Source organism: Rattus rattus, chromosome 7, assembly GCF_011064425.1.
Source record: "Rattus rattus isolate New Zealand chromosome 7, Rrattus_CSIRO_v1, whole genome shotgun sequence".
Taxonomy (NCBI): domain Eukaryota; kingdom Metazoa; phylum Chordata; class Mammalia; order Rodentia; family Muridae; genus Rattus; species Rattus rattus.
In genome coordinates, this window is record NC_046160.1 from 41,953,415 (window position 1) to 41,975,834 (window position 22,420).

The 22,420-nt window shown below is 44.8% G+C and overlaps 1 protein-coding gene across 2 annotated transcripts in view; it reads right to left on the bottom strand.

The window, feature by feature from the left end:
- Positions 1–459: 459 nt before the first annotated feature.
- Dcdc2c (doublecortin domain containing 2C) overlaps positions 460–22,420 on the bottom strand; it is a 39,643-nt gene continuing 17,682 nt past the window's right edge. The window contains exons 5-10 of one of the 2 annotated variants that reach the window (XM_032908678.1): positions 17,938–18,075; positions 16,620–16,662; positions 14,312–14,435; positions 12,706–12,806; positions 2,961–3,029; positions 460–552 (exon numbers count right to left, since the gene is read on the bottom strand). In XM_032908678.1, the coding sequence (XP_032764569.1) occupies positions 460–552; positions 2,961–3,029; positions 12,706–12,806; positions 14,312–14,435; positions 16,620–16,662; positions 17,938–18,075 (568 nt within the window). Of the gene's footprint in view, positions 553–2,434; positions 2,510–2,960; positions 3,030–12,705; positions 12,807–14,311; positions 14,436–16,619; positions 16,663–17,937; positions 18,076–22,420 lie in introns of those variants that run through there. The other variant, XM_032908679.1, reaches the window with a different exon arrangement.

Consider the following 22,420-nt stretch of genomic DNA (forward strand, 5'->3'; position numbering starts at 1 on the left):
CGTAACAAGTAAGTAAACAGAAGCACGAATAAATGTGATTTGTAAAGCTGGGGAGTATTCCAGTCCACCTGAGCGCAATAGCACTCACCCAGTGTAATTAAAGTCACCTTCAATGAAGACAAGTTGGAGCATGCGAAAGGACAAAGTACCCATTTCATTTTTACTTCACAGAAGGGCTTTTCCCATTCGTGAATGTTAGTAACTTTCCGCTTTGATGATGGGGACAGTACTGAGCACAGTTGTCAGGGCGGTGGGTGACTGCACACTACATCTACTCCAGGGTCCACAGGAGGAAGAACTCTCACACGGACACATGGCTCTATAGTTTTCTTTTTTTTTATTTTTATTTTACACATATAACAAAATGAACACACTTGTCCACAACTCCTGGGCCTAAGGAGGGTCTCAATCCTAACAAATTCATCTGAAAAGCTCCTTCAGGCTGAGGCTGTCAAAGGCTTAGCGCTGATCCTCGAAACTGGAGGAGTCAGAGGAGAGTGAGTCTGCTTCCAGGACGGACTGTGTGGTGGCTGAAACTGTCTTTGGAATAGATTGTGTGTAGAGCATGAGTGTAAGCAATGCCGCTGGGCCCGGTACTTAAAAACTATCGATACCATCAAAAAAATAGAAAAATCTGCCATCGAATATCAGAAATATATTTTAAGATATTGTTCCTACTAACAGTGTCTCTTACAGCTTCACGGGGTGACTAGCGTTTTATTTTTGGATTGTATGTTTTAATTTGAATGACTCTGTCACAAGTAGTTCAAAGTTCTTAGACAAGTCTGGAAGACATGTAAAATGATGACACCACTTCAGCTGCCTAGGGATATCACCATCCATCTTAACAGCGGCCAGCCAGCACTACCGTGTCTAAGAAACTTAATCCAGTCAGGCTCAAATGTCCTACAAATAGACTCACCAATGAATGACTCATTAAGATGGGCCTATAGCACAGTGGCCTGCTGGCCAGGAAAACCAGTGAGAGTGGCTTCTTGGAGCCAATGCTCACTATGATAATACACACAAATGCTTGATCACTCAGAACCTTCCAAGACATGGCTTGGAAGATTTTAGAGTCAAACAATTTCAAATTTGTAGGGTGTTTCACACCAATTGAAAGAGAAAGAGCACCGCAGAGACGCTTGTGCAGAGCATGCCGGGAAGCAAGGAGAGGGCACAGACTTGGAAAAACCAAACACACTCAGCAGAGCATCAGGCAGTTGGTTGGGTTCACTGCAGGGACTACTCAGACTTTGGTATGGTTCAAATCTGGGTTGAAATCCATTGATTTCATACTGAGATGTTAACAAGCTGTTTTCCATTGAGTTTTCCCTCTTTTTCTTCTGTTTTTGATGTCTACTTTAAAGAGCTAGGCCAGCACTAGTGCATGCCCATGGGGCACTCGGAAGTACTCAGGGTGTCCCAGCATGTCCCCCCTGCCCTGCCCTGACCTGCCCTGCCCTGCCCTGCCCATATAACCTTCCTAGTGCTTGTCAACAGAAGGAAGAGTGCCTACTCTCTGCCACCTTCCACCCCAAAGCTTAGGCCTTGGCCCCTTCTCTAGAGACGGGGTACTTATATATGCAGCTATTCCTGCAACATTGTTCTTGTTAAGGGAGATATTTTGAATCTTTCTATAAAATTAAATCTATCATAGGCTAGTACTAGGTTACCAATGCATGAAACCCCTCCTAGGGGCCTGTCCAGATCTCCCCCCGTGAATCAGGGTGACAGGGTGGACATGGTGCAAATGCCCTGTAAGGAGAGCTTTGAGATGTATGTGCATCCCTGCCATAAACCCAAGAGCATCATCTCCTCTCTTTTTATGATCCCTGTGGGAACAAGTCGTCCCTTTCACCCTTAACCTTTGATTCTCTGGGGCAACCTCCTTTCTTATTATGCCTGTTCCCAGAACAGCCTCACTCCACAACACCCAAGAAATTAAAATTAACCCTGTTCTTCATTCGAAAGTACCCCCAATTCCACCAGTTACACCCAGTAACCCCTCTCACTAAAAACCACCCCCAAACCCAAGCCCTTTAGGGACGTTTACAGAAGAAAGGTATACTCTATGAGGATGCCATTTTTTCTGACTCCTTAAGATTTCCCAAGCTCCTCGAGTGTGTCTAATAAAACCTAACAAACGTCCTGTGGCTCCTTCAACTTCCTTCAAAGGCCACCTGCCAAACTCGGGGGGAAAAAACACAGGAACTCTAGGGCATTTCTGATGCCCTTCCATCATCCTTGAAGCCCATGTTTGTTTGCAGCTGAGGAAGACGCCATGTCAAGCCTGGCCAAATGCCTGAAACATAAACTACTTTGAAAAACACCTAGAGATAGAACGTTGAAAGCAAACCACGGCGTTCACTCCTTAGCAACGTAATCATGACTGCATAGGTAAAGTATATTTTGTTTTCCCAGTGTGTATATATCATGTAGACTTGTCACCACCTGGACTCAAGAGACCCCGGAACACCTGCCTCCCCAGACGATGTTTCCAAGACACCTGGACAGGAAGAACAGGCAGAAATCTGTGTCCTGCACAAACCTGAACCACCATCTGCTGGTACCCACACAGTCTGACCTCCCAGACAAGGGCTGTGGACATAGTACCTGCTGGTAAGTGTGGATGGCTGTCCCATTGCAGGAAGCTACCCTCCCAGAAGCCGCTGTACTCCACCACCCCCACCTGCCTATAGCCTAAAACCTGTTGGAGGAAAGCTTACGCCATGTTGATGGGAAGTGCAGTGAAAGGATATTTAAGACAGGCACAGAGGAGATTAGACTTACCCCTGTGCCATCCTGAAATACACAGTGCTTCCACTCTGTTGTGCGTTTGTGATCTGGGACCAGCCTGTGTTCCCAGATCCTTGACCATCAACCAGGAGCTCTGCCCAGCCTATCACAAGAAGGTGGTTTGGAATGCTATTGTCAAAAGTAAAAGGAAATTCACTCACCATGCCGCTTTCAAGGCCAGGGCTGCTATTGTCTATCTCATCGATTTCTTTAACAATTTCAGCCGGTGCCTGGGGAGAAAGGACATGGTCAAGCTGAGCCCATGGTCAGTCCCAAACTCCTTTGCAAAGCAGAGAACATGGGAACCCATTGTGCCGGTGCAGACCAGTTCCGTGCAGACAGAACTGGAAGTGGGAAGTACAGGCTTTCTGAATACAGGATTGCTTGTTCCATGTTTACAAGTAGTTCCACCAAGGAAATGGAGAAATCTTTAGAGAGAGGTTCTGTCAATTCTTTTCATGTAAACAGGAATGCCAGGAGATAGGCGTGTAACCCCATACCTGTAATCCCAGAACTTAAGAGAACGAGGCAGGAATATCATGCATTTGAGGATAGTCAGGGCTATAGGGAAAGTTCAAGGCCAGCCTGGACTACATAGCATATCCCTGAACCTGAAACAAACAAACAAACAGATAAATAAGGATCCAGGGAGATGGCCCAGTGGGTAAATCAACACTTGCTGCGTAAGTCTGAAGACCTGAGTCCAAATCCCCATAACCCATATAAAAACTGGACACTGATGTGCATATCTGTACTCCAAGTGCTCCTATTGTGAGACAGGAAACAGAGGTAGGAGACTTCCCCATCAGATCCTGAATCAACTGGCCTAGGGTTCAGAAGGGATGCTCTATAAACAATGTGAAAGATGACAATTGACACCCAAAGTTGTCCGGGCTCTGCACTCCTGCAGTGGCAAGCACAGACCCTCATGCATGAATACAAACATATCAACAAATATTTGTAATTGATTGATTCATTAATTTAAAATGCTGCGGCCATACCAGGTGCCTCTGGTTAGCAAACAGTAGCTCCTTCTTAATTCTTGGTGAACCTACAGGATGCCAGCCAAAGGGCTGTTCCCCGTTCTGTAGGTACCCTCTGCAGCCTGGTTGTTCTCAGCCTCTCAGAGCAATGTGCCCTCCCTCAGCTTCTGTGGGATGTGTGAGAAAGAGGCAGGGGGGGCAACTATCAGTGTTCAGCACCCTCTCCCTCTCCCCACTCTCATTTGAGCAGTTCTGTCAGTGGGCCACTTGCATTTCAGTGTCACATCTGCTGAGACAGGCTGACTTGACAGCAGCAAGCCACATGTGTGTACCACATGCCCTCAGGAGGCTAGGCAGAACCCTGTCCCTTCATCACATCACCCAGGACGCCCAATGAGGAACGATTCTCTCTACTGTCCTGATCGCAAAGGACAGAGTCAAGGCAAGAGTCTGGAACCGTCCCCACTGGCAGAGGAAGGCAGAACACACAGTACACCTGAGCTAAAACAGTAAAGAACTGAAAACAGTCCAAGAGCTACCGTGAGCAAAAAGCCCTGAGGACCCTGCTGCCAATTGTCCTAAGCTATGTTAGAGTCAAGGGGTATGGCTGCCCCAATCTCATTAGCTCACCATTAGTTAGACCAGGGTGGCATGGATGTTACATTCCTATAGTCTCACAAGCAAGTAACCCTAATCCTATGTGCAAGGACTGTGCAAACTACCTAAAAACAGGTTTTTCAAAACTCTTCAAAGGGTATCTGATGTGACAGGCAACGCTATGTCACTCTTTCATCCAATAAACGGAAAAGGGACACCCACTGCTTTTGAATCCCACTCTGTTAGAGATGCCAGAGATCTTGACTAACACATTCTCAAGAAACTGAAGTCATCTGGAGAAATGAACACTCACTAAGCCATCAGTACTTGAATACAGAGCTGGAACTGTCAAGACTGTGATGGAGACACATAGGGCCAGGGGGGAACAAAACAGTGTTTAACATAGAGGCCAGTGAAAGCCTGCCTCTGATGACTTAAAATGTGAAGGATGTAGGACGATAATTAGCAAAAAAGGAACTGGAAGTGCATGCCCACAGCCTGGCCGGCACTGCAAAACTTACCGCAGGTAAGGCACAGCACTCTGAGACTGCAGGATGGTCAGAGCAGGGAACAGGAAGAATGCAAAGCTCGGGCCATGAGATGCTACCAAATGAGTGACGTGCTCAGGGAAAGGGTGGGTAAGCTCCAAAAGCACTATGTGGGTATGGAAGAGTTAGAAGATGAGTCTTAGGAGGCTACAAGGTGGGAAAAGAAGCCCCAACACAGACCTTTCACAGAACTCCAGAAAGATGTGAACAGAGGCAGAAGGAAAGTCAGGTGCTGGCTCAGCAAGGTGCTTGCTGGAAGAGGAGAGTGTTCTGAGGGTAAAGAGTGGCTGGAGGTACCAGTGGGAGGGAAAGGTCACCATGTAGAGCTACTGAGCATACTGAGTATGGAAGTAGGCTCAGGAATAGCACCAGCAGATGACATGATGGGAAAGGGGGAGGAAGATAGGAGAAGCCACTCCTTGGAAAAGCCAGTTCTGCACCTGCTGGATAGGTGATTGTTGGCCCTGGCAAGAGGCCAAAGCAGGGTCCATGTTTGCCTGCAACAAGAGGGCTTTGACATTCTAGACAGGAGGGATCCCAAAAGCAGGAGAAGTTGGATATGGGGGATGGGGGTCAAGATACCTTATTAAAGCTCAAAGCTTCTGAGTGGCTCTTAGGTGTCAGTGTCCCTGTTTAAAGCCTAGGGAAGCTGCAGAAGGACAGACGTCTTCCCCGGTGCTGAGAAAAGAGCATGAGTTCTGATAAACGCTAACCACCTGACGTGACACTGCCAATCGCAGAGCCAGCCTTTACCTTGATCTTTGTTTAAAAACTAAGTTGCAACTATTTTTCAAGTTTATCAGTCATAAACTTCAGGGGAGTCAGACAGCAGAAGTGAACCTGCCTGACCATCGCGGCACAGATGCCTCTGCCTGGCTATTAGGAGGACTAGATACAGACTAGATAAAGACTAGAATGGTCTAGATAAAGACTAGAATGTGTCTCTACTGAAATGAGGCAGCCTCTGACCTCGTCAACAGCAGTCTTGCCTCATACATGACACAGAGCTGAGGCAGCCCCCTGAGCTAGCAAGCCTGAGACAAAAGTCAGTGTGTAGAGGAAACCAGGAGGGGTGATGGGAGAACGGAAATACTCATCACACCAGAGGAGCTGAACCTGCTACCTCTAGAACCTTCCATCTTACCGAGGCCTCTGCATGTATCTCGGGTGCTCTGTGACAGTTACATGCTCCACACTTAGTCTGCTCTGTGAGCGCTCCATCCTTTGCAGACGGTGTGCCTGAATGCAGAAGCTAATTGTGTTTTTAATCAATTCATTAAAGCAAATACCCACAGGAGCTCCCTTGGCTTCCTCTGATCCACTCTCCATACCTAGAGGCCCCAAAGCTCTAAGGTTTCATTACTCCACACAAGTCTTCTAATTAGGCAATCCTCAGAGAACAGGAACCTGTGCTGACCTTCTCCTGATGAGACCATCACCTCAACTTAGTCAGCGACTTGTTCTTGACTCTGTGGAAGGAAACTTGATAAGCCCAGGAGGTGCAGTCAGAATGTGCTGTGTTGGTGTCAAAGCAAAGACTCGACTTCCACTGTGACCCTTTGAACTCCAACGGCCATCAGCACCATGGCTTGAGTCTTTGTCCCTCCCCACCATCCTGATGAACAGTCACCCTCATTAACAGTAGTGGGTGTGAGTGTCCCAGCACAATGATGTGCGAAAGCAGTTTCCCCATCTCACTATCTTACCCTCACCTTCCATCATGTGATGACATAGCAGGAAGTCACTCACTAATACCTGAAAACTGGACTTCCCATCCTCCAGAATGAGGAGCTTAACAAGCCTCTGCTCATTACCATTGGCCTAGGCTCAGATACACAGACCAGTTATCAGGTTCAGTCCCTCATGTTTCTGTCAATCTACCCTCCCCAAGTCTCTCCTGGAGGACTTATCACCTAGGAATAGCACAAATCCCTGTCTTTTGAAATAGAACTATGTGCAGATTGAATTTAAAACCATATCTGCACAAAGGGAAGCAAAGAGAGTCTTTAACTGTAGAAATCTGACTATCCTTAAACACATTTTAAAAAAATGCAATCATATCCATGAAAGATGTCATTACTCATCACTTGAGAGCTGTGCTGACTAATTTTATATCAACCTGACACACACTAGAACTATCTGAAAGGAACCTCAGGTGAGAAAAATGCCTCCATAATATCCAGATGTAGGGCATTTTCTTAATTAGTGATTGATGGGAGAGGGCCCAGCCCATCATGGGTGGTGCCACACCTGGGCTGGTGGTTCTGGGTTCTATATTAAAGCAGACTGAGCAACATAAGAAGCAAGCCAGTAAGCAGCAACCCTCCATCGTCTTTACCTCAGCTCTTGTCAGGTTCCAGCCTTATTTGAGCTCCTGTCCTGACTTCCTTCAGTGATGGACTACAATATGGAAGTGTCAAAAGCCAAGTAAATCCTTTCCTCCCCAAGTTGCTTTGGTCATAATGTTTCATCACAGCAATAGAAAATCTCATTAAGACAACATCTTTAAATGAAGCAACATTTCAATGTTGGTGATTACATATGAATGCCAAAGCACTCGTCTCCTGGATGCAGATAAAATGTGACCATCATGATCCACTATTACTTCCCAACCAAGATTGTTTGATTAAGTTGGTTCTTATGCCTCTCACTACCTCACAGCATTGAGAAAAGTAACAAATGCAGACAACTGTACCAAGGAGCCAGACTTTTGCTGTGGTAAACCTGACCACGTGGGTCATAGTTTTCTGCAACTGATTTGTGGGGGAATAAGGAAGAACTGAAGAAGCTACAGGCTAGAGAAACCATAGAATGCTGTAAGCAGAACTTAGTGGAACATTCTGGTAGGCGTTTGGAAAAGCAGAACTCCAAGAACTCTCAGACAATGAAAACTTTGCTAATAAGGTTTCAAAATGGAACAAAGACCCTACAGGCAAGAGGACTTCAGGTCATTCATGTTGCTTCCTGCCACATAATCTGGCTAGTTCGACTATGTGTTAAAAATCTTTTGAATGTGAGCTGGATGGTGGCACTGTGTGCCTTTAATCCCAGTACTAGTGAGGCAGAAGCAAGTGAATCTCTGAGTTCAAGGCCACCCTGGTCTACAGAGTGAGTTCCAGGACAACCAAGGCTGCACACACACACACACACACACACACACACACACACACACACACACACACACACAATCCTGTCTTGAAAAACAAATTGAATGGCTGAATTCAAAGGTAATAAACTAAGTTTTTTGGTGGTTTTGAACAAAGAGAACATTCAGGCTATGGCCTGGTTATGGCTCACTGCTCTAAACACTAAAAGAGCAGGAAGATATGAAGATATGCATAAGTTGGAAGGGGGAGGGGAGAAAAGAAGAGTAGAGAGAGGAAAAGACAGCAGGAATCAAAAGGACTGGTGCCATCATGATGGTAGCCCCAGATGGTAGGGCTATACTATCTTGCAGAGGACCCAAGCTGGATCCCAGTGCCCTAGTTAGGTGGCTCACAAGTGCCTGTAACTGCAGCTTCATGGAGTTCCAACCTCTTTGGTCACTATGAGCACATACACCTAAAATTAGAACAAATAAAACTTAAAAATGAACTTCTGAGTTGAAAGTTAGGATATAATGTAAACTCTTTAAAGTATGCTTGTAAACTAGGGCTCTTCAGAAGTCAACTGTAAATATGTCTGTTGGTAGAAGCCAAGTGATAGAAGTTGGAGGACAAAAGAAGAGGCCTGCATGATCAAAAACATGTGGACGTAGTCATAGATTTCTATCAATATATGAGGACACAACTTAAAAAGGAATTTTTTAAAGGCAAAAGATAGGAACATTGTAGAAATCTGAGTCAAAATACACAGTGAAAAGCCAGTGAGATGGTGATTCAGTGGGTGAAGGTGCTTGTAACCAAGCATGATGTCCTAAGTTCGATCCCCGGGACCCACATAGAAAATCAGTAGATTCCTACAGGTTGTCCTCTGACTTATACACACACTGTGGCACATAGACTCCCATATACATACACAAACTAAATAAATAAAGTAAAAATTGGAAGGGGCCAGGTTTTGTCACATATGCCTGCAGAGGCAGGTGGATCTCTGTGAGTAGCAGGCCAGCCAGGACTATATAGTGAGACTTCATCTAAAAAAGTTTTAAATGCACAATGAACTTGGACACAGAAGACTGACACTCAGCCTCTAAAGTCATGTTTCCTATCCTTCTGTCTGCAACCAATCAGCTGCAATCTGTTCTTTGGCCTCTGTGCAGATTTAAATGTCTCCAAAAATGACAGAAAGGTACTAAGTTCTGTGGGAGGTTTCTAGACTCTGGACAAAGAAAAGGCAATAATTCAGTGGCCCTGGAGGCCAAGGTATTTTCATTATCAAAATAAAAAAGAAGTTGAGGAGTATACTGCTTCCAGAGAAACCCATGCCCTTTAGCCATCCAAATCTCAAGTCTTTCCAAAGATCAGAAGAACCCAGGGTGGAGGAAGGAGTCTGTCTATGTGGCCTGAGTGTCCCTCTGCCTGACTGCACATTGTGTCTACTGACCGCATCACACAAAGTTTCTTGGGCCCATTTCTGCTGCATTTCATAAACACTGGAGGAATGAGATCATGGTGCTGGTGGTGTTAGTGGTGTGCACTGAGTGACGTAACTTAACCAGTGTGCTCTGCAGGAAACAAGGCTCCCACACCCACTTTCTCCAACACCACCAGACAACAAGCCCTGATCCCCAGCCTCTTCCTTCAATTTCCCAGGTCACTCAGGTAAACACAGATGAAGGTCAGCTGATCAGCTCACCCTTAGGAGGTCTCCATGCCACACCCCCTTACTTCTGCAAAGCCAGCATTCACATTGTCACCTGACCATTAGAACAGAACGTCTGGTTTCACTGCAGCACCCCCATCCCTTCCCAGGGGAGAGAAAAATCAGTACATAATCCTGTTTCCAAGCATCTCTCATTATGGACTGATGGTGTACAGGCAGAGTACAGGGAGAAACCACCTCCCTCAACTGCCTAACTCTTCTTCCTCCAAAGTAGCTCATTCCAGAGGAAACCCTGAGTTATCGCCTGGCCCTTTCCTTCCTTTCAGACCATACTATACTACCGTGAGAAAAACCACACCACAGTGTCAAACACGATGGGTGTCAAATGCATATGTAACTGAAGAGCACATATCCACTGTACACTGTATCCTCAATTACAGTGGGGTTGGCCAGGCATGATAGTAGACACTTTAATCCCAACTCTTGGGAGACAGAAGCAGAGGGATCTCTGTGATCTACATAACTAATTCCAGGGTAGTCAGGGCTATGCAGTGAAACCCTGTATTTAAAAAGAAATAAAAAGGACATAAATAGTAAAATTCATGCTGGAGATGTTGATTTATAACACAGAACATATAAAATAATGCATCAGTAGCAAGGGCCAACATCACATAAAAGTGATTGTAGAGAGAGCAACAATTTTCTCATTACAATGAGACTCTAAAAGGCACAAAAAAATATTTAAATTGTTAGAGTTTTAAAGAAAAATGGCATCCCACATACTGTTACCAAACCCAGTCACTATTGCAGATGCCAAGTGCATACTGACAGGAACCTGATATAGCTGTCTCCTGAGAGGCTCTGCCAGAGCATGACAAATAGAGAGGCAGATACCCTCAGCCAACCAATGGACTGAGCACGGGGTCCCCAATGGAGGAGTTAGAGGAAGGACTGAAGGAGCTGAAGGGGTTTGCAACGCCATAGGAAGAACAACAATATCCCCCAGAGCTCCCAGGGACTAAACCACCAACTAAAGAAGACACATGGAGGGAGCCATGGCTCCAGCCACATATGTAGCAGAGGATGGCCTTGTTAGGCAGGCACCAATGCAAGGAGAAGCCCTTGGTCCTATAAAAGCTTATAGGGGAATGCCAGAGTCAGGAGGTAGGAGGGAGTAGATGCTTCCTCACAGAAGCAGGAGAATGGGGGGTGGGATAGGGGGTTTCCAGAGGGAAAACCAGGAAACAGAATAACATTTGAAATGTAAATAAAGAAAATATCCAATAAAAAAAGAAAAAAAGAAAAATGGCTTTTTGTCCAACATCCTAGTGAAACTGCAGTAGCTGTCACTGCTCTCTGAGTTTGAGTCTGATACTTAGGGATGACAAAAAGACAGACAATGGCCCAATAAATCAGTCTAGGAGCAAGGCCAAAAGAAGTCCAAAGGTAAAGCTGAGGACAAGCTCAGTCACTTCACCCTGTGTGCAAGTCCCCAGTCTGATCTTAACACCCAGCGGCAGTCTCTGAGAGACTAAGGATTTGGGGTTCCCTGGCTTTGGGGTTCCCTGCAGGAGCTGCCTAGAAAATCACTTATAAAGCTGGTTTCAAAGCACAGAGCCCAAGTAATTTACACAGGAGCACAAGGGAGAGAAGCCCCCACCTGCTGGTGAAGATGCGTAAATAGTTCAAGTGACTGTACATTTGTAAATAAGTTAAAAATAACGAATAAGGCTTTGTTGGATTAAAAAAAAAGGGAGGGGGGGACCAAATCTGCTCATTTTTGTCCTGTCAAAGGGAGAGTAAATAACAACACTGTAACTTGAAAACTGCAGCCAGACACACACTGGGAAAGGACCCAGGCCCAAGAAGTGGGAAGCCAGCAAATGGCTGGAATAGGAAGCCAGCAAATGGCTGGAATATGCTAAAACCATGCTATAGGAGGGGCATGACAGAGCAAGAAGCCAAGTTCAAGTGCTGGGTTACCCAAGAAGTGGGAGGACCCAGTGCTTCCCCGGGTGGTGCCCTTGATTCCAAGAGCAGCTATGCCTGTCTGGCTCAGAGGCGTGTAAGTGGGGCCCACATGCTAATACCCACCTTTCCCAGATTATACATTTTCACCAGGCTAACAACAGGAGGTGGTGTTTACCACCTTGTGGTGGACAGTTAGGATGAAGTTGTACGATTTTGGGTTACCTAGAACAATCCTTCACAGAATGAGGGAAGCCCAGGTGCAGGCTATTGAAATGAATCAGAAACTCTTATGGAGCAGGTGAGGCCAGAGTTTGCCAGCACCACAGCCTTTCATACCCATCCCTCCCTGCACCTGCCAGTTCCCTGAGGCCCACACCTGCAGCCCTCTCTTGGCTCCCTTTCACACTGGTTTTCCCTCTATCTAGTCATCAGCTTAGAAGCCCCAAAGTCACCATCCCTTCCCCTCTCCATGCTTCTTACTTCTCCCTCCTTTTCCTTGAGACTATCTTGAGACTCTCTATTCATCACTCTTCCTGCAGAGGAGACCAGACCTAGGCACTACACCAGGTACCCAATGTGAAGCCCCTTCTTGGCCATCCTCACGAGTCACCTCCATCTATGGGTAAGTGTATGGAGAACACTGTTTTTATTTCTCATTCCATTCTCCCAAGGATGAAGCTGAAGGGCTGTGTGCATGGCAGGAGCCTTAAGAGGCACTGAGGTGTCAATCTTGAGCAAAGCAAACTGCTACCCCTCTTCTGTGGCATTCACAACTTAGACAAGGGCAGAAACAGTAACAGGTGACAGTTGTCCATGGTTCTTTCATCAGAAGTGTTTGAGAAGGGAAGAACAGACCAAAAAAAAAAAAAAAAAAAAAAAAAAAAGGTCTGACATGGGAACTCAAAGGATGGGTAAGTAGCTAACTGGTTATACACAGAACCTTCTAGAGGCCAGGGAGAACTTAGGGGCGAGGCTGAAGTAGGAATAGGAGAAGTTGGGGCTGACACAACTGAGTCAAAATAGTACCAGCCCTTGTTACCCACCTGATCAACTGGCAACTCCACCTTCATATCTGGGTCTTCCTTGACTTCCAGTGCTTCTTGGACCTCCTTGGCAGGAGTCTGTGCTTTATATACATCACCCTCTGAGGGAAAGAAACAGACAATCCTTTCAAACCAGTAGAGAAACTGACCCCCAATTTTCTGATCCAAATCAAAGTATCAAAGTTTCAATTCAGCAGCTCCTGAGCTCTTTTACCATAAGACAGAAGCCCACAAGGGGTAAGTCCCCAACTCCAAATGCCCCCTCACGCGCATGTGCTCTCTCTCCTCTCTCTGTCCCTCTCTGTCTTTGCTTCTGTAGAGGCCTCAGTTCAGCAGGCCACAATTTTTGCAGTGACTGTCTAATCTCTACTTCCACCAAGGTCCTAGACCTTGAAACTTGAGCATCTCTATGTCCAGAGGCTTCCCAAATTGCCCAATCTCTCACCTGCTTCCTGTCTATAGAGCGATGTGGGAGGGACATCTTCTACCTGTTTTCTGTTTGTAGAGCAGTAGTGGGGGGGGGTCTTCTCCCACCTGCTTTTGTTGGTAGAGCTGTGTAGGAGGGACATCTCCCACATGTCTCATATGCTTCCTCTCCGTGTTCATAACCAGACAGTAAGATGCCCTCCCCCGCATCTGTCTGACTGGAAATGAAGACATAACTCAAGAAAGGGCCTCATTAGACTTCAGCACCCAAAAGGGTGCAGCAGAGAGGACAGTACAGCAATAAGAATGAGAGTAGGCATGGCGAGAACTATAATTATTTCATTTTATAGTGAGGTCTGGATCTCTCTTCTAAAGGTACACAGGAACAAGCTAAATGGCTTCTATGTTCAAGGTTCCCTAAAAGATGGGCTCAGTTGACACAGCAAGAGTATCTGTGGTCCTCGTGAGGATGTAAATGTGGAATTCATTTTATAAATGGCATTTTCAAGGCTTCCTACTTAAACCCCCACTGCCCTCAGCTTTGGAATGTTACTGATCTTATCAGCAGCCTACTGCTTCTCAGGCTGAGATTATCAAGCTTGATAATCAAGTAGCTCTAAGAAAAGTGGTTACATAATAAGCTTTACATGAAGTGCATACCAATACACTCTATGCATACACTATATCACATACACCATACATATGTACACTACAATACACATTTATATCCCATACATATACACACTACATACACACATAGACCACACACATCAAAAATACACACATACATACACCATGCATACCATACATATACAAACAATACACTCATGTATACTATACACATCATACATATTTATACAATACACAAACATACACCACATGCACCTTACATATACATACTATACATACACCATACATATACACATACATACATCTTATATGCCAAACATATACATATACATATATATATACCACCTATTCCATACACATACATACACTACACACAACAAATATATATATACACACAACACTATGCACACTATACACACACATACATAACACATGTGAAACATACACACACAATACACATACGTACACTATACACAACATGTAAACCACATATGCACTCATAAAGAGAAAGCACTTTTTTTAGCCTGCAGGAGATGAAACACCCCATTACCTGCACCACTTTCAATTAAAGGTTCTGTATCCATCTGCTTTTTCTCTTTGGCATAATAAACAGAATCCTGAATTTTAGGTGGTACACTGTCACTTTGAAGAGGTTCTTTTCCTTTGTACTCCACCTAATATGCAGATTAAGAACAAAAGGTGTCAGGGGTAGAGGCCACATTGAATCCTTGGTCCTTGGGGTGGACAAGGACAAGAAACCCAGGAGCCCAAGAAGCTTCTCTGGGTCTCACCACTCTCTTCCATTCTCCTTCTGAAGGATGAAAATGAATAGTCCAGCCTCCTTCCCAGACTCACTGCTGGAGGTCACTTGGCTTCCAAGCCTAGGAAGGGCTTGGGTACTGCACCAGAGGTGACACAAAAAGGACTCTTCCAGCCTTTTGAGGACTTACTTTGAAGCCTACCAAAAGCCACTGCTCACGAGCACTCCAAATCTACCCCAGTAGACATTTTATACACAAAGCCAGGCTCAAAAAACAGGGCATGAAGATCCAAGAGGGCCTGATTCAGGTTCTTCTCCAGGGCCAAGGCACCTTCCATGGCCTCCAGGGTTTTACCCCATTCATCTTGAGATGGCTTCTGCACATCCTGGAAGAGTGCACAGCCCCCACGATCATTCTGAAATTTGAGGAGACCCTGGGAGCCCTCGAGCTTCTCCTCAGCCAATTAGCAGAAGTGGCCTACACCCTCCAAAGCCACATCATCCCAATCAAAAAAGAAGCCCAGAGAGAGGTCGGTGTAGGAGGCCTGCAGGTGCAAGTTGACCAGGCGGTTCACAGCAGCTTCCACTTTGGTGGAATAATTCTGAAGAATCTGAGAAGTCATGGCTGATCTGGAGTATAGGGCTAACAGCAACGACGGTGCTGGCTGGTCCTAGGAGCCAAAGGCAGCAAGGAGATGGTCCCAGAGGTTGTGACTGGAGAGACATGTAAGGTGGCAGGAAGATAATAAAGTGGGAATCCCCGGGTCTGTTCCATCCAAACACTGTTGAAACAAGACACAGGTCCATGGGATCTCCAAAACGCTGCTCCCTCCTTTTTTTTTTCTTTCCTCCCCTTAATTCAAGTATTTGGAAGCAAATTCAGTCAAATATATAAATGTTCACCTGACACAAGAGACCAAGTTAAATGCCCTTGGTGGTTTTTTAAAGGGTGTTGCAGTAAGCCAGAGTTGTGTTGTAAGTACAAAAAGCAGGATCTCAGCAGATCTAATTTTCATAGCAGCATTTCCACACATTGCAATGTACCCCACTTAACACTGACAGTATGTGTGTCCAAAGTTCTATATTGTTCTTGTGAAATGCCCACTGAGTGCCCGATAGCCTCTGCTTTATAGTATAAATACATTTTAAAAGACAAATTTCAAATTTAAAAGATAATCTATGCCCAATCCCAGTGTGCTGGTCCGAGTGCCTGAGCTCTCAGAGCAGATTGCAGTGCCATCTCTGTATGCCTCTCTACTATCCAGAAGTGGAAATATCTGTTTTCTTTGGCAATTCAGTTGTGTCATGGGTTCTTTTTCTGGAAAATGTTTTATGAGAGGATGTTTTTGCTGAAGCAGACACATGGGAGGATGCTTTGGCTGAGAACAGATGCTTGGTGTTTTTCCGGAAGCTACCTAGAAAAAAGAGCATGCGATGTTTGCTAGAGCAGACACTTGAGAGAACATGTGATGTTTATTTAGAAAGTGTATAAATGATGCTATGTGGCATTGGTTCGCCTTGCCACACTTTGCTGGTCTTCCTTGGTCTTCGCTGATGCTGGTCTTCGCTGATGCTATGGCATTGGTTCACCTGGCCTTCTTTGCTGATCATCATGTGTCATGGCTTCATAGAGAGAAAAGCACCAAAGGAACTTTTGGTGGTGTTCTAGCAGCTTCTTGCTGCTTCTGCAAGTCTGGGCCAATTAGCAAAGCCTCGTGATTTCTTCTGGATAGAACCGCTGTTGCTGATTCCTGAATGGTGTGTTTGCCAGTGAATCGAGCCACTGCTGCTATCCTGACAATGAAGATTGGAATCGGCCCAAAGAACTGTTTCTAAACCGGTCTGCATCCTCCTTTGCCTTATTAACCTTTCTTTTCTACTACCTCTGGGTACCTCTAAGGCTACAATGTTTATAAATCCTTGTTACACTATATTTTGAAAAATCTAAGCCATCACTCCATCCTCCTCCTCCCTCTAGTGTGGGTAGGTCTAGCTCTTCCCTGTTCCCTTAAAGTTATTTGCCACCAAAGGTTCTCAGAAGACCAGGAAACAACAGAATCAATAACAGATCAATAATCATTCTCCTTTCAGAACTTACTCTTTTCTTGGTTTGTGTGTATTTATCATTGCTTCTAAACCTCCTGAAAGGTAAAAGACAGACAGTTAATACATTCTAGCTCAGCTCAGATGTCCCTTCTCTTTATAAACTACAGGAGCATCCTTGACTGAGAAAGGAGACCTACTCTCTAACAAAGACCTAGCCAATGACAGGAGCCATCTCCTGGCTTGGGAGAAAAAGCCAGATCATCTTTGAAAATCAGATGGCCACAGGTTTACTAGAATAGGGTGGTGCCTGGTCTGGAATGGCATGATAAGAGGTTCTGTCTAATGCTAGAGGAAACCTGACATTTTAAAGGTTTGGATGCTTTCCAAAGCATGGATTATGCACATGGCTATCACTTGTTTGTGCAGCTCTCACCATTACCCAATGAAGCAAGAACTGGCTGGCTGCTCTGCAAGGAACCAAGACCTAAGAGATGCAAATTCACCCCACACCTCAGAGCTGATTGGTGGCAGAACTGAGATTCAAACCTGCCTGTCCCCTAAACACCACCAGACATAAAACCCTGGTCTGTGATCATTTTGCATGCTTCTATACTCCTTCCCTATCTCGTGGGCATTGGAGGCTTTCATGAGACACACACACACACACACACACACACACACACACACACACACACCAGTGGGTCATGCCTCTCCAACACCTCTCTCAGAGAACCACTGTCCTGGCCTATCTGTGTCCACAATGTAGACTGGGCTCTCAGAGATTGTGCAGCTCATCACTCTATGACTAAATTTGGAAATGCAAGGTTCAAAATGTGTATCTATATACATGCGTGTATAGAAAGAGAGTGTGTAAGTATAAGTAGGTAGATAGAAGATAAATATATGATTGATAGATGATAGATAGATAGATAGATAGATAGATAGATAGATAGCACATCAAGTTTCACTACTCGAAAGTAACCAGTAACTGAACTCAACATATTTTGGAAAGGATATAGAAAAAAAGGTAAATGTCAACAACACTCAAAATGAAAAGGCACAGAGGCCAGGAAGATGGCTCAGTGGGTAAAGGCATTTGATACTGAGTCTGACAACTTGAGTTAGATCCCTAGGACCCACAATAAAGAAGGAGAGAACCAACTCCCACAAGTGATTCTCTGATCTCCCCATGGATAACATGGCATTCACCCCCTAGGTAGATAAATAATTGAACAAGGAGAGAGAGAGAGAGAGAGAGAGAGAGAGAGAGAGAGAGAGGATGGATGGATGGATGGATGGGCGGGCAGATGGGCAGACAGACAGACAGACAGATTTTTTAAATTTAAAAGGAAGGTACAAGTTATACTCACTGCTGGATCTCACTGGGGACCCGTGAGGACTTCCAGTAAGGAATGAATTTGAAAGACTCCAGTCCTGCAGCAACATAAAAATAATTGTCTTGCAAATTCTTTGAGTCATCCAAAAGATGTCCATCCATTGTAAACAATCTGTGAACACAGGAGAGAGAATGGTGTGGGGTTTTGGATATGGGAGTGTAGGATGTAGCGGTACTGCTTCACCTGTAATAACAACCAGCATGGCAAATACCTGAGAAACTACACTCCCCAGCAAGCATACAAAACAAGGCAGGAAATATTTGGACGCTGTTCTTCCCGGACTGCACACTTTCTGCTTAGAGCTTTTTAATTAAAGTGTATTTTTCATTATGCACAAGTCCTCAGAGGATTTCAAGAACATGATCAGCTCTTAGTTGGTATTCAATTAATTTTAACTACTAGCAGCTAAAATTAATACAAATTGGCTTACATTGTTGTAACAATACTTTGGAAAGAAATCAGCATTTGTTAGCAAATAATAGGCCTTTTTATCATGACCAAATGACTGCACTCAGTACTCTTTGGCAATTCATCAACTGTCTGGTTAATTTAAGAAAAGACTCAATTCGTTCAATTGTCAGTCTATTACACATAAGAGAATAAGGAGGTACAACATGAATGGAGACGAATGCTCCTCAAAGTCAAGGGTCAGAGCAACCTATGGAGATGAATACGAGGTGCTCAGTCTGCTGTCTCCTGAAAGCCTGAGTACAGATGACAGGGTCCCCAGCCCATTGTGCTACTGGCAGATGGTGGGACCTTTAGGAGGTAGAGCTGGTGTAAAGAAGCTGGGCTAATAGAGTCAGGCCCTTAACGGTGTTCGGACCCCAGCCCCTTTTCTGCTGCTTCATGAGGCTAACAGCTTCCTCAGCTGTGTACTTCTATCATGATGTGGTATCTCACCACGGAGCAAAAGCAGTGGGGCAGGACAACTGTACAGGGAAATCAAAGAACTGCAGCAAACCCTCTCATATCAAAGTGATTATCTCAGGTGTTTTGTCATAGCAACTGAGAGCTGACATGCCTCAGCTCTCTAATTCAAGAGGAGGAAGATATAATTCAACCATCGGTTTCACAAAGCAAAAGAATTGGTTTGTCTCGAAGAGTGATAATAGGCTACCCATCATGTAGGAATGAGTGAAGCACTCTGAAGTAGCCAGAGAGACCTATACAAAACCCCAGAACCCAGGCGTCTACCTATCACTAAGGGCAAAATGCCAACAGGACACACAAACATGTACCTGAAGGGCAGTTCACATAAAGAGTTTGCATTCCAGGAGGGGATTCCATCATTAACCTATACAAATGACTGAAGGCTTTCAAGGAGTAGAGAATAGGCTGGCTATTGTAGGCAAGCTATGACAGAAATAAATGGCCTGCTCCATCTGCACAAGTCCAAAAGAGTGAAAGGCAGGTGGCTATGGGACCCAACGAGCAGATAGAACCCACAGAACTAGCCATCTCCCCGGGGTGACTCATAAATATGATTCAAGGCCTGGGAATTTCATACTGGGCATTTCATTCCTATCAAGTGCAAGATGCTGCTGGTGCTGTCCCTGGGGCCTGGTCACTTGTCTTGGCTCAACTCTAGCAGGAAAGCATGGTGGAGGAGGACACAGCAGAGAGTCACAGGGACAAAGCAGGTTCTGTGACACAGCAGAGGCTTTGGTGGGAAACTTAAGCCTAGGAGTCGGTTCTCATCCTGCCATGGCCTTGCGACAATAGGAGTACATCCAAACCTTGCTGGAACAAGTATAAGGGGGGTTAGACAGAAAAGAGCGAGGCCTCTTCAGTGAGGTCAGAGGGACCACTTCTCCAGGTATTTAGGTAAGAGAACATAATGAAACATCGTTGACCTAACAAGGCCCAGAAGAGGCAGTACACCCTGATACCACAGCAAGGAAAAGGCTTGGTTAAGAAGTGGCAAGCCCAGGGAACCCTAGCAAACTTGGAAGGAAGGCCATGGGCCGCTGGCAGAGGTGGTATTGCAAAGGCTAAGACCAGAGAAACATAGCTTTGTGATAGTGATGTTCACTGCTGAGACCCGAAGAGAAGGCTCGCCCAAAGCCATCTTCAGTCTTGTGGGGCAGATAGCAGAGTGCCAAAGAGGATGTCCCGCCTGAACCAGAAGTGTGGGAGTGAGCAGGCAATGTGATGGGGAAGAGTGCCAAGGGTAAATAAATGGGGGGGGGGATCAAACAGGAGAAATGCAGATTTGAAATAGAGTAATGAGAACAGAATTGTGAGGTGGGTGGCAGAATGAATATGGGGACAAACCTCTGTGTGCAAGACTCAGGAACTCTCTTCAAGGAAAATACGGGAATAAATATGATGTATAGGAAAAGCTAAGAAATCCTGCCTGGAGAAAGCTGGTCTCCCAGGAGTGCTGTACTCCTAAGTTCACAGGTGACATGAGCATTTTTTGCTCCAATAACTGGCCAACAAGGGACCTGCCAGGAGATCACATGGCTCAGGAACCATAGAGCAACTTGGGACAGGATCCTTCCGGTCTCCATCTGTGCCCCAGAATTAACCTTTTGGCACAGCTCTCTAAACCCAAATCCCGCCCAGAGAGAACTGCTCTCCCAGGAGTGCTATACTCTTAAGTTCACAGGTGACACGAGCATTTTCGCTCCAATAACTGGTCAATAAGGAACCTGTCAGGAGACCACAGGGCTTGGGAAGCATGGAGCAACTGGGGACAGGATCCTCTTAGTCTCTATCTGTGCCCCAGAGTTAACCCTTTGGCACAGCTCTCTGAACATAAATCTGGCCCGGAGAGAGCTAGTCTCCCAGGAGTGCTGATACACCTGAGATCACAGGCTCACAGACCCACAGGAGGGACAGGCTCCAGTCAGAGACAGCAAGACCAATTAACACCAGAGATAACCAGATGGCGAGAGGCAAGCACAAGAGCATAAGCAACAGAAACCAAGGCTACCTGGCATCATCAGAATCCAGTTCTCCCACCACAGCAAGTCCTGGATACCCCAATACACTGGAAAAACAAGATTCGGATTTAAAATCACATCTCATGATGATGATGATAGAGGACTTTAAGAAGGACATAAATAACTCCCTTAAAGAGATACAGGGCAACACAAGTAAACAGGAAGAAGCCATTAAAGAGGAAACACAAAAAAAAAAATCCCTTAAAGAATTACAGGAAAACACAACCAAACAGGTGAAGGAATTGAACAAGCCCACTCAAGATATAAAAATGGAAATAGAAACAATAAAGAAATCACAAAGGGAGACAACCCTGGAGATAGAAAACCTAGGAAAGAGATCAGGAGTCATAGATGCAAGCATCACCAACAGAATACAAGAAATAGAAGAGAGAATCTCAGGGGCAGAGATTCATAGAAAACAAAGACACAACAGTCAAAGAAAATGAGAAATGCAAAAAGTTCCTAACCTAAAACATCCAGGAAACCCAGGACATGGTGAGAAGATCAAACCTAAGGATAATAGGTATAGAAGAGAGAGAAGATTCCCAACTTAAAGGGCCAGTAAATATTTTCAACAAAATTATAGATGAAAACTTCCCTAACCTAAAGAAAGAGATGCCCACAAGCATACAAGAAGCCTACAGAACTCCAAATAGATTGGACCAGGAAAGAAATTCTTCCTGTCACATAATTATCAGAATACCAAATGCATAAAACAAAGAAAGAATAAAAGCAGTAAGGGAAAAATGTCAAGGAACATATAAAGGCAGACCTATCAGAATTAAACCAGACTTCTCACCAGAGACTCTAAAAGCCAGAAGATCCTGGTCAGATGCCATACAGACCCTAAGAGAACACAAATGCCAGCCCAGGCTACCATACCATGCAAAACTCTCAATTAACATAGATGGAGAAACCAAGATATTCCAGGACAAAACCAAATTTATACAATGTCTTTCCACAAATCTAGCCCTAGAAAGGATAATAGATGGAAAACTCCAACACAAGGAAGGAAACTACACCTTAGAAAAAGCAAGAAAGTAACCTTGCAACAAACCCAAAAGAAAAAAGCCACACAAACATAATTCCACCTTTAACAATGAAAGTAACAGGAAGCAACAATCACTTTTTCTTAATATCTCTTAACATCAATGGACTCAATTCCCCAATAAAAAGACATAGACTAACAGACTGGATACATAAACAGGACCCAGCATTTTGCATACAGAAAACGTGCCTCAGTGACAAAGACAGACACCACCTCAGAGTAAAAGGCTGGGAAGATTTTTTTTCAAGCAAATGGTCCCAAGAAACAAGCTGGGGTAGCCATTCTAATATCGAATAAAATTGACTTTCAACCAAAAGTTATCAAAACAGATAAGGAAGGACACTTCATACTCATCAAAAGAAAAATCTACCAAGATGAACTCTCAATTCTGAACATCTATGCTCCAAATGCAAGGATACCCACATTCATAATAGAAACTTTACGAAAGCTCACAAAG